The following is a 15,459-nucleotide window of genomic DNA, read 5'->3' as shown; positions in this document are numbered from 1 at the left end:
GCTCAGTGTAGGGCTGGGCAATATATCGATATTATATCGATATCGTGATATGAGACTAGAAATTGTCTTAGATTTTGGAAATTGTAACAAGTGTTGTGTTTTCCTGGTTTTAAAGGCTACATTACAGTAAAGTGATGTAATTTTCTGAACTTACCAGACTGTTCTAGCTGTTCCATTATTTGCCTTTTCCCACTTTATTATATCCACATGATTATTTATCAAAAATCTCATTGTGTAAATATTTTGTTAAAGCACCAATTGTCAACCCTACAATATCGCCGCAATATCGATATCGAGGTATTTGGTCAAAAATATCGTGATATTTGATTTTCTCCTTATCGCCCAGCTCTTGTTCAGTGAGCAAGATAGCAGCAAAGTTAAGGAGGACATTTGAAGATATAATTGTCGTTTTTTTGTTGTTGTTGTGGGGTTTTGTGTAGGAGGTTCTTCAGATGGAGACCCAGATGGGAGGGAAGCTTCTGGATGAGCCAAAGACCCTGAACTTTAAAGACAGCACACACAATCTGAGACTGTCAATCCACGATGTTCCACACACACACTGGAAGAGCAAACTCATCGCAAAGTATCAGGTGAGAGGGATATACACATAAATATACATTTAAATACATATTACAAGTTTCCCAATACAATATACACTATATGTAGCAAATAATCTCCAAACACACACAGCAAATATCAGATTAAAGTACTATTTATATTTAGCCTAACAAGAATAAATTATGGTAAGCCTTTGTGTAAATGTACATTTTTGCCACACTAGCTGCATGGCTCAGTGTCGGTCCTCGCTTTGTTTGTTAAGCTTTGCACCACAGTAAAATATCTTCACAGTTGTTCACTTTGATGAATCCTCATTAAAAACTAAAGATACTTAGAATTGTACCTGCCTGAAAATTTGCTTTACAAAAAACTGCATATTATTTGTGTGTTTTCTAGGAGATCCCATTCTACCAGGTGTGGAGTGGCAGTCAGAGAACTCTTCACTGTACCTTTACCCTGGAGAGACTGAGCTCAGCCACCACAGATATCAGCTGTAAACTGTGTGTACGGCAGGTGGAAGGAGAAGGACAGATCTTTCAGCTCAGCAACACATTGGAGGAGGTACGTTTTTAGAAATCCAAATGCACACAGCAAAACAGACCCGCTGTGTATTGGGTATCTGCTGTATGTATGAGAAAACTGCAGAAGACAACTTGACTTACACATATTAAACATATTAAAAAAAAATGAACACAAGTCTACATTCCCACACTAAAGGTCCTAAAGTCACTACGTTTTTGTCTATCTGTCACACAGTCAAGGCTTCTGCTATGATTCTGTGACTGTTCAATCTGGGGCTAGAGGTCACATAACAAGGGTGGAATAACTCATCTTTGATTTTGCTAGTCCATGTAACCACAAAGTCACTGTGTGTGTGTGTGTGTGTGTGTGTGTGTGTGTGTGTGTGTGTGTTAGTCAAAGGTCAGACAGTTCTTTTGAAATGTCACTGCATTGAATTTTCCCACGGTGTTAATAGCGTTGCACTTCAGACTTTCTTAACCCTTGTTTAACCAGGTAAGTTGATTTTTGACTGAATATAAAGGAACAGTTATAGCAGCAGGGAGGGTAGCACATACTTTGTACTTCTCCAGCCTTGGTCACTGAGCAAAATGAGAATGACAGGCAAAGTGAAAATGTATCTAGTGGAGTTTGAGTTGTTTAATAGTTTCAAGGTATCTAACTAAGGGTGCTCCGATCAGGATTTTTGGGGCCGATCACCGATCACCGATTGCTGTGAGTCGTGTCGACCGATACCGATGCCGATGACCGATCACCGGGTCTATTTGAAACCTTCTATTTATCATGTCATATTTATCATATATTAATTTTAATATTCTTAACAACAATGCATAAGTATTAAAATTAACAGAAGATAATGTATTGTGAATTGTCAACAGTTTACTTTTATTGACAGGAAACATTCCACTTCCTCTGTTAGAAACACACCTTAAACAGCTTAGAGCTGAACATAGAGCTAAAGCCTTATTCAGAATAAATTACTAAACAACTGTCAGTGTGTCTTCAGTGTGTCTTCAGTGTGTCTTTAGTGTTCTTCAGTGTGTCTTCAGTGTGTCTTCAGTGTGTTCTGAGCAGGGTGGGGCCACTTACATTTTTTACCAGCCACTTTTTCCAGAATTCAAATTTATAAAAGAGAGTGCACTATCATATTTTGAATTGCTTTATTAAATTATGTTTTATTATTAATACATATTTTATTAATATAATGTATTTATTATGTGTCAGTAGCTTGTTGATCTTTACATTGTAAGTTAATGTCCTATCCTGGCCTGGGACACACATTCATACGGTTTGATAAAGGACTTATTGGACTTTAACTTATCATTGATTTTACAATAACGAGTGTAGCTCATGGATGTATTAAGTGTAGCTGTACTCAATTTAGGTCATCCTGTACGTCTCCTCTCCGGTTTTTCCTGCATCCACCGTGTGTGTGTGTGTGTGTGTGTGTGTGTGTGTGTGTGTGTCTCGTCGGTCGCGGGGTAGAACTGAGCAGCAGAGAGCCAACAGATTTAAAACGGCAGCAGCTTTCAAGCGACTTAAACATCGTTACAGTCTACATTGACGTTAAAATGTAAACCGGTTGGCAGGACGGTCTGAAATGCCCTCAACAGCTTGTACATCCATAGCTACTGCTGACTCCGCGGCGGGCCTCTTAACTCCGGGGATATGTCGCCACATTTTTTAACTGATAATTTTCCTTTCGTCTGTACCTCAGCTCAGCTAGCTAGCTAGTTACACGGCTGCGTCCCGGACTAGCGCTGAAAACTAGCTACTCGACTATGCGTGGTCAAAGCCCCGGCTGTGAACGGTTTCATTTCCTGTAAGTTCTTCACAATAAAAGTCCTCCGTTATTTTCGTATTTGAATGTTTTTATTATGAAGCAGCAAAATCCGGAAATGTTAGGGATTCATTAGCAGTAACGTGATTCCAATAAGCATTGTGCATTGTTACTTAGCAACAGCATTCTTTGACAAAATCTGGTTGGTGTGTAACTTAGCTGCGTATAGAACATTTTCTCACGAGTAGTGCGTCATCTGATCGGCCTATCTGATCGGCCTTTATGGAGACCACCGATCAAACTATTTAAAGCCTTTATCGGCCGATAACGATCGGTTCCCGATCAATCGGAGCACCCTTATATCTAACAAAGCTGATACATCTTGCTGTCTCAGCCATCCTGGCTCCACCTTTATGTCATCCTGTCCAGGGTTATGCACTATAGTGTTTGTTTGTTCATTAAAGTGTATGTGTACAGTTCAAGAGCCCCGACAGATTTTTAAAAGGTTAAATATTTTTTTCATGACAAAGATATATACTGAGGGGGACATTTTACAGAGAAAAAATAAACTTGTTAGTGCTCTCAGGTGGGAAGATTATGTAATAGGGACACAGTTTCTAAACTTTCTGAAACATACTTTTTGGGCATTTGTGTTCTGCAGTTTTATGTTATTTGTCAGTCAACATACACACAGATATGTCTTTCATAAATGTGGCTATGTAACAAGTACACAGTAACAATTAGGGCTTCTTTGGGCAATGACAGTTGTGTCACAACATAAAATATTTTGTTAAGTGATCACTTGTAATCCATTTTAAATAGGCCATACATAGTCTTGCACAGTAATTACTATGATCACATGGGATGTTTGGCAAGTATGGTAATTAGGACTGAATAGCTAAACCAATAACTAACAAAAAGTAAAGCAGGTTTAAAGCATTTATGAATTCAACACAGAAAGAGATGTCCCTTTGCATCAATCATTTAATCTCCAGCAGCAGAGAGCTTTCTGCTGTAAACTAGGGCTAAGGAGATGCAATAAATAGTAATCATTCACATCAACAGTGGCAGTTGTTGTTTCCCTCTGCCGAGCCACGTTCATTAGGCTGCTGTCTCCTTTCAGCCCAGAAGTGGCAGATTAATGGGATGAAGGTTTTGAAAGAGACAGAGATCAACAGTGAGAGGAGAGAGAGTGCTTGGTAGCAGATCTTGATGTTTGGTTCACTCGACTTATTTCTAATTGGTCACGCTGAAGGCAAGCAGCAGAGAGACAAGCAGAATCTTTGCCAGAACGGTCAACATAGAAATGTATTTGAAATATAAATAAAATGGAGTTAACTTTGCCAATGTTGCCACATGGATGCACAATATCATACATATTTTACTTTTAAGGCTTTTTTAGTATATTGCCCTGTTCTACTGTGTCTCTACTGCAGAAGTTATACTGTACACAACAATATGCAGAAATGTCATTTCTCCAAAAGGAAACTTTTTTGAAAAAAAAAAAGAGTTTGAAATAGGTATTTATTTTTTCCTTTAACCAACAATTGACCAGTTTCTTTATGTCTTTCCAGGACGTTCAGTGCATAGACACGTCCCTGATGGACCCTGCCAGTAATATCACAACCTTAGTGGGACCCAATGCCTTCCGCATTCCTTTATCCATCAGACAGAAGCTGTGTGGCAGTCTAGATGCACCACAGACCAGAGGCAATGACTGGAGGATGCTGGCCCACAAACTCAACCTTGACAGGTAACACACATACAGTTTATTCTTATTCTATTACTTATTTTATCTCCTTAGGACTTAAAGGTACATAGTACATAATAATACCAAAAAGGCACATTCACATCGACAAAAAATAACGTCAATTGTATGTGACTCATTATCTTTTCTCATAAAAAACAAACAGTTAAAACATCTGTACTCTAAACCAAAGTGCACAGTAAATCTACTCACTTAATTTTTAACACATTTCATTATTTAGAACCTGCATTACTGTAGAGTTTGAGTAAACTCCCGTGCACCTAGAAATTAAAGATGCAATTGGCCATTTGCATCCTTAGTATCTCTATCCCCTGATGTGTGTCTCGATGAGTCAGTCTGGAGGTCCATTTACCAGCAGCTAGTCGGAGGATAATTGGGCACAAGTGCCCCTCTTTGCCCCAACAGGCAGCCAGCTCATGATGTAGTCTGTTAATGGCCACCAAATATTCCCGATCAGTGGGTAAAAAATGGACAGCAAGCCAAATTGTTGTTTACTTCCACATTTCCGCTAAAAGCTACTCTTCAAAAGGAGCATGATAACACAGAATTACCATCTTTTATCCTCTTTGCTCTTATAACTGTTATGTCATGTCTGTTTAAGTTCAAAGTATGACTCAGGCTTTGCCGTCACAGCTATCTCTCCTGACATAACTTGTGTATATAAACAGTGAAACTTGTGAGCTGTACACACTTTCACACAGACAAACACATAATTGTGAATGTGTTTGGTCTATTGTACTGAGACAACTGGTAAAGGAAATGATAGTAAATCACACACACAAACTCTCTCTCTCACACACACACACACACACACACACACACACACACACACACACACACACACATAAAAAGGCGGATCTCAGCCATTGAGTTCACTTAACAGCAGGATACCCCTTATCACATACTGCAGACAGATGGTGGCTGGGACAGAAAGTGAGAAGAAAGAGACAAAGTAATAAAGAAATTGATTAAAATAGCTTATTGGATGTTTTGAGAGAGAAAAAATGAGGAAAAACTGCAGGAGTAGAGACAGAGCAGAGGAGTGACACATCTCTGGTTGTGTTTAAACAGAACCAGAGTGTGCCAACAGTACAATCGCAGGATTTACAGAGGAACAGAGTCTCATTTCTATCCCAAATGGCTTTTTCGCTTTAAAACGGCATCGAGATCTTTGTCACAGATTTTTCATCGTCAGACTGTTCTCCGCAACCACTGTGTACTTGACTGTCGACAGCTTTAGTATTTACTGTTCCTATGAAAACACTTCTCCCTGTGGACTCGTTGGCACGTTTTTGTGCTCTATCACAACTTAAAAATGCATTTATTCTTCTAATTGATTTAAAATGGTTTGAATTGAACATACATAATGGCAAATGCACCTGCCACATTTAATTGAATTAACAGTCCTCCACTCATTTTTATATGTAGTTCTTCTTTTACTGTGTCCTGCTGTATTGTCAGATATCAGGTGCTTTCAATATTTGAGTGTTTAAGCCAGCAGAGTCCTCAAGAGAGCGGTCACATCAGATAAAAGTGTATTGCATTTAACTTCTAAAGCAGTAATAATACAGAAAGGGGGTCATTTCTTTGGTGTTTTTTTGGTATGGGAAGATTTTAGCTTTTTGCAAACACACCTATTACATATTAGGATGTGCATGATTTTATTATTATTATTATTATTATTATTATTATTATTGATGTGACTTTTCTCTCAGGAGTTTGAGATTTGGCTCCCATTGTGATTGGTTGTTGCAGCCTGTTCAATTTTGTGAATTTGATGCCTGATGAAGCTCCAGGACTAAAACATTAGGTAACACTTAACTTGAAGGTATCTACATAAGAGTGACATGAAACTGTCATGAACATATGACACTGACACATGAACCCTAAACCTAACTCTATCCATAACTTGTCATGACAAAAACCAAATGACACTTACTAAAAGAAGCGTTATGTCATAACGTTTATGACTTGTTTATGTTTATGACACGTTCATGACAGTGTCATGTCACTCTTATGTAGATACCTTCAAGTAAAGTGTAACCAAACATTATATCTCTAAGAAACTAAGCGCTGACAACGTGAGAGAATTATACCTTTTCTGTCATATCATTTTTACCATATTTTTTGTCCCTCTGCTCTCCTCGATCTCTTCAGGTATCTGAACTACTTTGCCACCAAGTCTAGTCCGACAGGTGTGATCCTTGATCTCTGGGAGGCCCAGCACTTCCCCGATGGAGACCTAAATGAACTGGCTGCTGTGTTGGAAGAGATGGGTCGCCATGACGGTAACTTCGCCTCCATGACAACGGAACACTGACGAAGCAGCGTGGTTCCCGTGACAATGACAGAACTCTGGAGACGATTACACTCAAATTTATTCTCTACGGTGGATGCTGCAGCAAGGGCAATGAACAAATCAGATGTGAGCAAAAGAAAAGTTGTCGCCATGGTGATTGAGCACCAATTACCGATTAAATACCATGACACTCATGCCGACATGGTAACAGACAAGACATGCTCAAGCTAGTGGTGGAAACTATGTGAATCTTTGTGTGTTTATTTGAGCAACGTTGCAGTGTTGTGTGTGACCGAAGGAGACATAACCCAACCTACAACACAAACACAGTCAGTCAGGAACAAATCAAACATACACACGCCAAAAAAAAACACTAGGTGTTCTCTTGCTGTTACTTTATACTGAACAAAGAGAAGCACAGAAAAGAAGCAACAGAGGTACTGACCTTGAAAACCTCTATAAGAATGGAACAGAATCATAAAGGGAGAAAAGCTAAACTATTTACTAACGAGTGGGTGAAGGTAGAGTGAGGAAAAAGAGGGAGTGAGTCAGACACAGACTCTTTAGTAAGACAAGAGTAAACACAGGGAGAGGCTGAGCTGATTACAAAAGGGAGGGAGGACGCAAACATAAAATGATGGAAGAAGCCGCAGGTGATCATCTGTACGAACAGGATGGAAAACAGATAATGAGAGAGCGGGGATAAAGAAGTGATCCCTCACTTCTCTTGCAAGCCTTGGCTGTACGTGATTTGCCAGTACAGTTTGTTGTCTTTATATCGTTTCCTAGGGAACGCTCTATGTATTCTGCTATCCATATGTGTGGATCATTTCCCGTTAACAGAATTTGCTACACATTGACTGTCAATCAAAGGGTCCTGACCAGAAACAAGCCCAACACTACAGGTTTCCCCTTTTTGGCTGACATCATAAGTAATGTTTACATTTTTGTTATATTGGAGTTTGGGACTTTCCTCCAAAATGCATGAAGATATTAAATCATGCAGGTCACAGGAAGTTTAGAAGTACCAAGTCAAAGGCAACTGTACTTCCTGTCCAATTGCATTTCATTTGTGCCTCTGATTTTCTTGAAAAAGGCAATCCAAAGATAATTACACTCCTGATGGATTAAAGTAAAACTTATTTTTGTTATTATTTTAGCAGTGTGTGGTTGTGACAAACCTTTCTGTTTTGAGGTATGATGGCACTTATTATAAACGGATAAACAGGGCAAAGATGCAGACTGTCAGCTATTCATGCACAGAATATTTTATAATATAAAATGTTTGTTTTGGTAGGGTCATCATTTACTAATTTTAAAACTGCATATGTACAGTATTTCTTCAGGAAATAAATAAAAACAGCAAAAACATTTCTGTAACTGTTCGAGGTTTCACCATGAGCATTAAAGAAAGGATGATCTTCAAGCTACAAATCCCTTAACTAAAATCAAATGTTAACGTATTTTCTGCAGTGCTGCTGCTTCATTCCACCCCAAAGAGCAGTTGTTTGGAAGCTGTAGTGCAGATAGATACTAGACGCAGGGTGGGGAATTCCTAGCCTGGCTCCGCCCTCCTACGTACTTCCGCTCAATTTTCATTTAAATATACGAGAGTCTGGTAGGACCAGGCTATGGAATTCCAGCCTTGGCTACCACATTTGTAGCCTGGATGCCAGCCGAACTTAGCCCCGCCCACAACATTTGAGGTCGGGAAGTTCACATTCTGACTAGAATCTGAGTATGACGATGTCAGGCTACCACATTTGGTTAATCACACCTCAATTCCAGGAGTCTCTCTGATGGACTGTTGGGGCTTGTTTCTGGACAGGGTACAACTCAGAGAAAACCGAGAAGAAGCAAAAAAAAAAGGATGAACTGAAAGTGAAAACACAAGTGTTTTTAAATACAGTAATATACAAACTACCACAGTATTATATGTTACATCATGTGTATACAGCTAATATTATTCATCACTGCTAAATGTACACAATATACTGATTTTATCAATCATATTTTAATTTACTAAAATATATATACTGTAGCATATATATATATATATATATATATATATATATATATATATATATATATATATATATATTTCTGTCATATTTTTGGTGTCTGATCATCACAGGATGAGAGTTCTGTTGTCTGCTGTCAGGCCACATTTCATTTGTGATCACCACCATGACTTGGTCATGGTCACTAGCACCATCCAGTGGCTTTTGAGGAATAACCGCATTTACATTTTTTGATTGTCTGAAATGTGTAAATACATTATTATGTTCATTCTAATGACCTTTTTATTATCATAATGTTTTTTGTTCTGTGGTCATTATTGTGTTATTTACATTAACATATTGTTTACCATTTTAAAGTTTTTACAAGTGTGAACTGTATGGGGGATAAAATCTGTAACATATCAGTTAGTTGCCCTTTATCTAAAACAATGCTCTGTCAGCAACTAACATTCCAACTCATGGTGTATTTGTTGAAAAAGTTGCAATTTAGAGCTAAAATCTAAATACCAACTTAATAGGCCTACTGTATGTAAAATGAAGTGTAATATATTTGTTTTTTAGAACAATATTGTTAAGCAGGGCTGATTTTTAAATGTATGCATAGACTCGGGTGAACAGTGTCTGGCGAAAAGGTGAAACTTCAGCAAGCCAGCTTTGAGGGAAGAAAAACAGCCTTATTTTTAGTGGCTTTTGAATAGCTGTCAGATGCCACTGGGGACATAAACTCTATTCACCATGTAAAGACAACACAGTTCGAAGGGAATACATGTAAAATGCTCAAAAACTGGAGTTAAGCTATTTCCGATCTGAACTATGGAGACACGCCATATGAAACCGAACATCAGGTATGTAGAGGAGATACTGAGGAGGGTATTGTAAAGAAAACCAACTAGGCAGGCTTAGTTAACACCAGTACAAAAGGTCAGATCTTTACCTCCTCATGACAGATTCCATCTTGCGTCAATCCACACAGGAGGAAACCTTGAGACATTGATTTTACATATTGATTTTTCAGAAATATGCAAGCTAAAAGTCTGGCCTTTTGTATTGGTGTAAAACCAGACGTAGAAGACAAAAGCCTCAAAATGATGATCTTTTAATTTCGGACAGCCTTATCAACCAAATAAGTAAAGGTGTATGGTTAAATGATGGAGAGGATGTTTTGTATGTTTTCAAATGTAACTGCTGATGTCAGATGTGAGGAAATCAAAGGGAAGAGGTTTTGAGGATAAAAGCCTAAAAAATCAATTAAGTATGTTTCAGAACAAAACATGAACCCAAATGTCATGACAATGTCTCTTTCATACAATGTGCTCATCAACATTTCTTATTAACTCAAATGCAGAATACAAGCTCAAATTTTAACTTATGAAATGTGTGCCAGGAGATGATCTGTTAAGAAATGTTAGTTACCAGTTAGGTAACTTTACCCAAAATTTGATCCTTGCCATGTTCTGAGTCTACAGTTTACCAGCATGTTTGTTAATCGAGTAGACTGAAAAAGGGAGTTTTCACATGATGAGACAAACCCGGAGGAGAGCAAACATAGGCCACCAGAAGGTGATCCTTCGTAATGTAAAAATGAAGAAAGTAGTGTTAAGATATCAAAGTATGTAAAAAATATTTTGTATCAACGTGTACAGTTGTGTACTGTCAGCTATATTTGGCAAATTTGAGAGTATAAAAAAGAGCAGTACAGTTAGATACTAGTTTGTATGTTTCAAGTTTTTTATTTAAGTTTCTTTCCTGTTTTGTGAAAGCAGTGTCTACTATGCAAACTTGGCATTGGTTATCATGATATAAGTCTATAACTAGAGCTGTGCTTGTAAGTGCATTTTAATTTTAATATCAGGAGTGATTTGATTTGATTAGTGCGGGGTAGTGTTGGTCCATATTTGCTAATTCTGGCACGCTTTATGAATCTTGCTTAATCTTGCTGAATGCTCGCCTCTCTATCTCCTCTAATTGTTTTCTGTACAAAGTGTAAGAAAGAATTTTTAAGACAATTAATAAATTATATTTATAAGCAATGCTGAAAATGTGTAGTGTGTATGGTGACTTATTTCTGCATAACTTTTTCAGGAAATGGTTGAAGAATTACATTTTTCTCATACTGTTAGTGTGTACTGTGAGGTCCAAAATGCAAATTGTAGACCATGACTATGTGCTATTTATGTGATCTTTATATTTGATTTGATACAAGTAACCTACCCTCCAATATTCAAAAAATATCAAATTGACCTCCCCCAATAATATATTGATTCTGACAAATCAAAACATGACAAAACAGTCATAGAATAGTATGTAATAAAAAGGCATACAAAAGTCGTAATGATTATGTCATAAAAAGTCATAGTATAGTATGTCATAAAAAAGTCAGTACAGTATGTCATACAAAGTAATAAAAAAGTAATAGTATAGAATGTAATAAAAAGTCATAAAAAGTCATAGTATGTCATAAAACGTCATAGTATAGTATATCATAAAAGTCATAAACAAGTCATAGTATAGTATGTCATAAAAGTCATGAACAAGTCAGAGTATATTATGTCATGAAAGTCATAAACAAGTCATAGTATAGTATGTCATAAAAAACGTCATAAAAAGTCATAGTATAGTATGTCGTAAAAAATGTCATGAATAAAAAGACAGTATGCATGTCATAAAAGTCATAAAAAAGTCATAGTATAGTATGTCATAAAAAGTCATTGTATGTCATAAAAAGTCATAGTATAGTATGTCATAAAAAGTCATTGTATGTCATAAAAAGTCATAGTATAGTATGTCATAAAAAGTTTTAGTATAGTATATCATAAAAATTATAAAAAGTAATAGTATAGTATTTCATAAAAAGTCATAGTATAGTATATCATAAAAGTCATAAACAAGTCATAGTACAGTATGTCAAAAAAGTAATTAATGTTGACATTATTTGTCAGGAAAATGTCAAAAAAGTCATAGTATGCCATAAAAGGTCATAAAAAAAGTCATGGCATAAATAAAAATACATAGTATAATATGTCATATAAAGATGTAAACAAGTCATGATATAGTATGTCATAAAAAGTCATTGTATAGTATGTCATGCAAAAGTCATAAAAAGTCATAAAAAAGTCATAGTATATAATATCATGAAAGTCATAAACAAGTCATAGTATAGTATGTCATAAAAGTCATGAACAAGTCACAGTATATCATAAAAAGTCATAGTATAGTATGTCATAAAAGTCATTAAAAGTCATAGTATGTCATAAAAGTCATAGTATAATACAGTATGTCATAAGCAATGTTATAAAAAGTCATAGCATAGTATGTCATAAAAAAGGTCATACATAAAAAGACATAGTATAGTATGTCATAAAAAGACAAACAAGTCGTAGTATATGTCATAAAAAGTCATAGTATAGTATGTTATGCAAAAGTCATAAAAAGTCATAAAAAAGTCATAGTATAGTATATCATGAAAGTCATAAACAAGTCATAGTATAGTATGTGATAAAAGTCATAAACAAGTCATAGTACAGTATGTCAAAAAAGTCATTAATGTTGACATTATTTGTCAGGAAAATGTCAAAAAAGTCATAGTATGCCATAAAAGGTCATAAAAAAAGTCATGGCATAAATAAAAATACATAGTATAATATGTCATATAAAGATGTAAACAAGTCATGATATAGTATGTCATAAAAAGTCATTGTATAGTATGTCATGCAAAAGTCATAAAAAGTCATAAAAAAGTCATAGTATATAATATCATGAAAGTCATAAACAAGTCATAGTATAGTATGTCATAAAAGTCATGAACAAGTCACAGTATATCATAAAAAGTCATAGTATAGTATGTCATAAAAGTCATTAAAAGTCATAGTATGTCATAAAAGTCATAGTATAATACAGTATGTCATAAGCAATGTTATAAAAAGTCATAGCATAGTATGTCATAAAAAAGGTCATACATAAAAAGACATAGTATAGTATGTCATAAAAAGACAAACAAGTCGTAGTATATGTCATAAAAAGTCATAGTATAGTATGTTATGCAAAAGTCATAAAAAGTCATAAACAAGTCATAGTATAGTATGTGATAAAAGTCATGAACAAGTCAGAGTATAGTATGTGATAAAAAATGTCATAAAAAGTCACATTATAGTAAGTCATAAAAAACGTCATAGAAAGTCATAGTATAGTATGTCATAAAAAGTCATAAAAAGACATAGTATAGTATGTCATAAAAAGTCATGAACAAGTCAGAGTATAGTATGTCATAAAACATGAAAAAAGTCATAGTTTGGTTGTCATAAAAACCGTCATGCTATGACTTTTTTATGACTTTTTATAACATACTATACTATGACTTTTTATGTCATAAAGTCATAGTATGTCATAAAAGTCATAGTATAGTATGTCATAAATGTCATATCATGCAAAAGTCATAAAAAGTGTCATAAAAAGTCATAGTGCAGTATATCATGAAAGTCATAAACAAGTCATTGTATAGTAAGTCATAAAGTCATGAACAACCCAAGGTATAGTCTGTGATAAAAGTCATAAAAAGTGTCAAAAAAGATATAGGATAGTATGTCATAAAAGTCATAAACAAGTCATAGTATAGTATGTCATAAAAAGTCATAAACAAGTCATAGTATAGTATGTCATAAAAGTCATAACCAAGTCATACATAGTATGTCATAAAAAGTCATAGTAAAGTATGTCATGAAAAAGTCATAGTAAAGTATGTCATGAAAAATGTCATAAATAAAAAGACATAGACATGTCATAAAAAGTCAAACAAAAATCATAGTATAGTTGGTCTTAAAAAGTCATAAAAAGTCATACTATAGTATGTAATACAAAATGATAAAAAGTTGTAGTATAGAATATCATAAAAGTCACAAAAAATCATAGTATAATAAGTCATAAATGTCATAAACAAGTCATAGAATAGTATATCATAAAAGTCATAAACAAGTCAGAGTATAGTATGTCATGAAACATGACAAAGTCATACAATCGTCATAAAAAATCGTACTATATAATGTGATAAAAATGTCATAAAAGTCATAAAAGCCATAGTATAGTATGTCATAAACACTGTCTTAAAAAGTCATAGTATAGTATGTCATAAAAATGCAATAATAAAAATACATAGTGTAGTATGTCATAAAAAGTAATATCATGGTGTGTCAAAAAAGTCATAAAAAAAGTCATATTATGTCATAAAAAGTCATAGTATAGTATGTTTTAAAAAGTCATAGTATAGTATGTCATACAAAAGTCATAAAAAGTCATAGTATAGTATGTCATAAAAAGTAAAAAAAAAGTCATAGTATAGTATGTCATAAAAAAATTTATGTCACAGAGATGTCATAAAATGTCATAGTATTATGTCATAAAAATAGCAAAGTGTGTGCACTTTTCCTATAAGTGATTACAGCCTGCATTTGACTTGCAATTCTTTGATTTTATACCTTTTCTGTGAGAATCATATTTACAGGTTCCAGACTCAATAAGTAGTTGGATATACAGTAGTAGCCTGAAACTGAAAATCCTTACTAGAGGTCGGTTAATCGGCCGGCCGATTAATCGGCCGATTTTTTGCATTTTTTTTTTACATAATCGGCATCGGCCAATATCTAGCCGATTAATAAGCAGGCGCATCTGCGGGCAGCCTAGTGTTAAAAACATGAATAGGCGACATTTTTTACAGCGCGCCCAGACCAGCTGCCTCCAGCCCCTCCCCTCGTGAATTCTTGCGCAGTGTGTCTCGCGCAGTCACTTCAGGTTCAGACGCTACCGTTAGTAGTAGCATGTTGCTGGTGTTCTTGCCTTGGGATTAACTGTACTAATAAAACCGTACAAAACGGCCACACCGCTGTGGAAGCTCCGCGAATATCATTTATCAGAGTATGGTTGTTACCCCTGTCCGTGGCAGTCTCATCCACTCCTATAACGGAGTTAACTGGAGCTAACCGCTAACGGAGCTAACCGCTAACGGAGCTAATCGTTGCTAACAGAGCCTTCAGTTCTCCGTTCCTGTAGGCTATCCATTAACTGCATCTATGGACTCTATGGAATAAAACCCTTAATTTTATTAAATTGGCTGGATGAGTTTTAAATTACAACTAAGAGTTGTTTGAATGACAGAAATGTGCTCAGATAAGATCCTAATGAGTGTAACAGGACATGTAGCTAGGCTAACAGTAGGGTCCCCAAAACACAGATAAAACACTTATAAATGAACAATGATCTAACAAACAAGGTGAACAAGAATTGACTTTAGATAGCCCTAGTTTTATGTGATTCAACAGGAGTTAGGAGGAAATAGTGTTGAGATTATTTAATCACTTTCTGCGAAGCAGATTTGTATTCTCAGAAGTTTAATAAATGCTGATAAGTGCACTAAACTTTATTTTTTCATTGAAAGGTTTATTTGACAATGTTTATTTTCTTCTTACCTGTTTCGTTTATTTTATATATTTTTCATACATTATTTATACAATATAGGCTACAGTAT

General features: G+C 35.4%; 1 protein-coding gene across 2 annotated transcripts in view; it reads left to right on the top strand.

Annotated features, from left to right (window-relative positions):
• Positions 1-7,285, top strand: part of si:ch73-72b7.1 (netrin receptor UNC5C) — a 193,607-nt gene extending 186,322 nt beyond the window's left edge. For both annotated transcript variants that reach the window (XM_035992509.1, XM_035992507.1), the window contains 4 exons: positions 441-590; positions 955-1,119; positions 4,432-4,610; positions 6,783-7,285. In XM_035992509.1, the coding sequence (XP_035848402.1) occupies positions 441-590; positions 955-1,119; positions 4,432-4,610; positions 6,783-6,945 (657 nt within the window). In that variant the 3' untranslated portion in view covers positions 6,946-7,285. The remainder of the gene's footprint in view (positions 1-440; positions 591-954; positions 1,120-4,431; positions 4,611-6,782) is intronic.
• The last annotated feature ends 8,174 nt before the right edge of the window (positions 7,286-15,459 follow it).

This window comes from Sander lucioperca, chromosome 2 (assembly GCF_008315115.2).
Source record: "Sander lucioperca isolate FBNREF2018 chromosome 2, SLUC_FBN_1.2, whole genome shotgun sequence".
Classification (NCBI taxonomy): Eukaryota; Metazoa; Chordata; class Actinopteri; order Perciformes; family Percidae; genus Sander; species Sander lucioperca.
The sequence above is the reverse complement of the archived record's forward strand: the minus strand, read 5'-3'. Positions and strand labels throughout refer to the sequence as shown.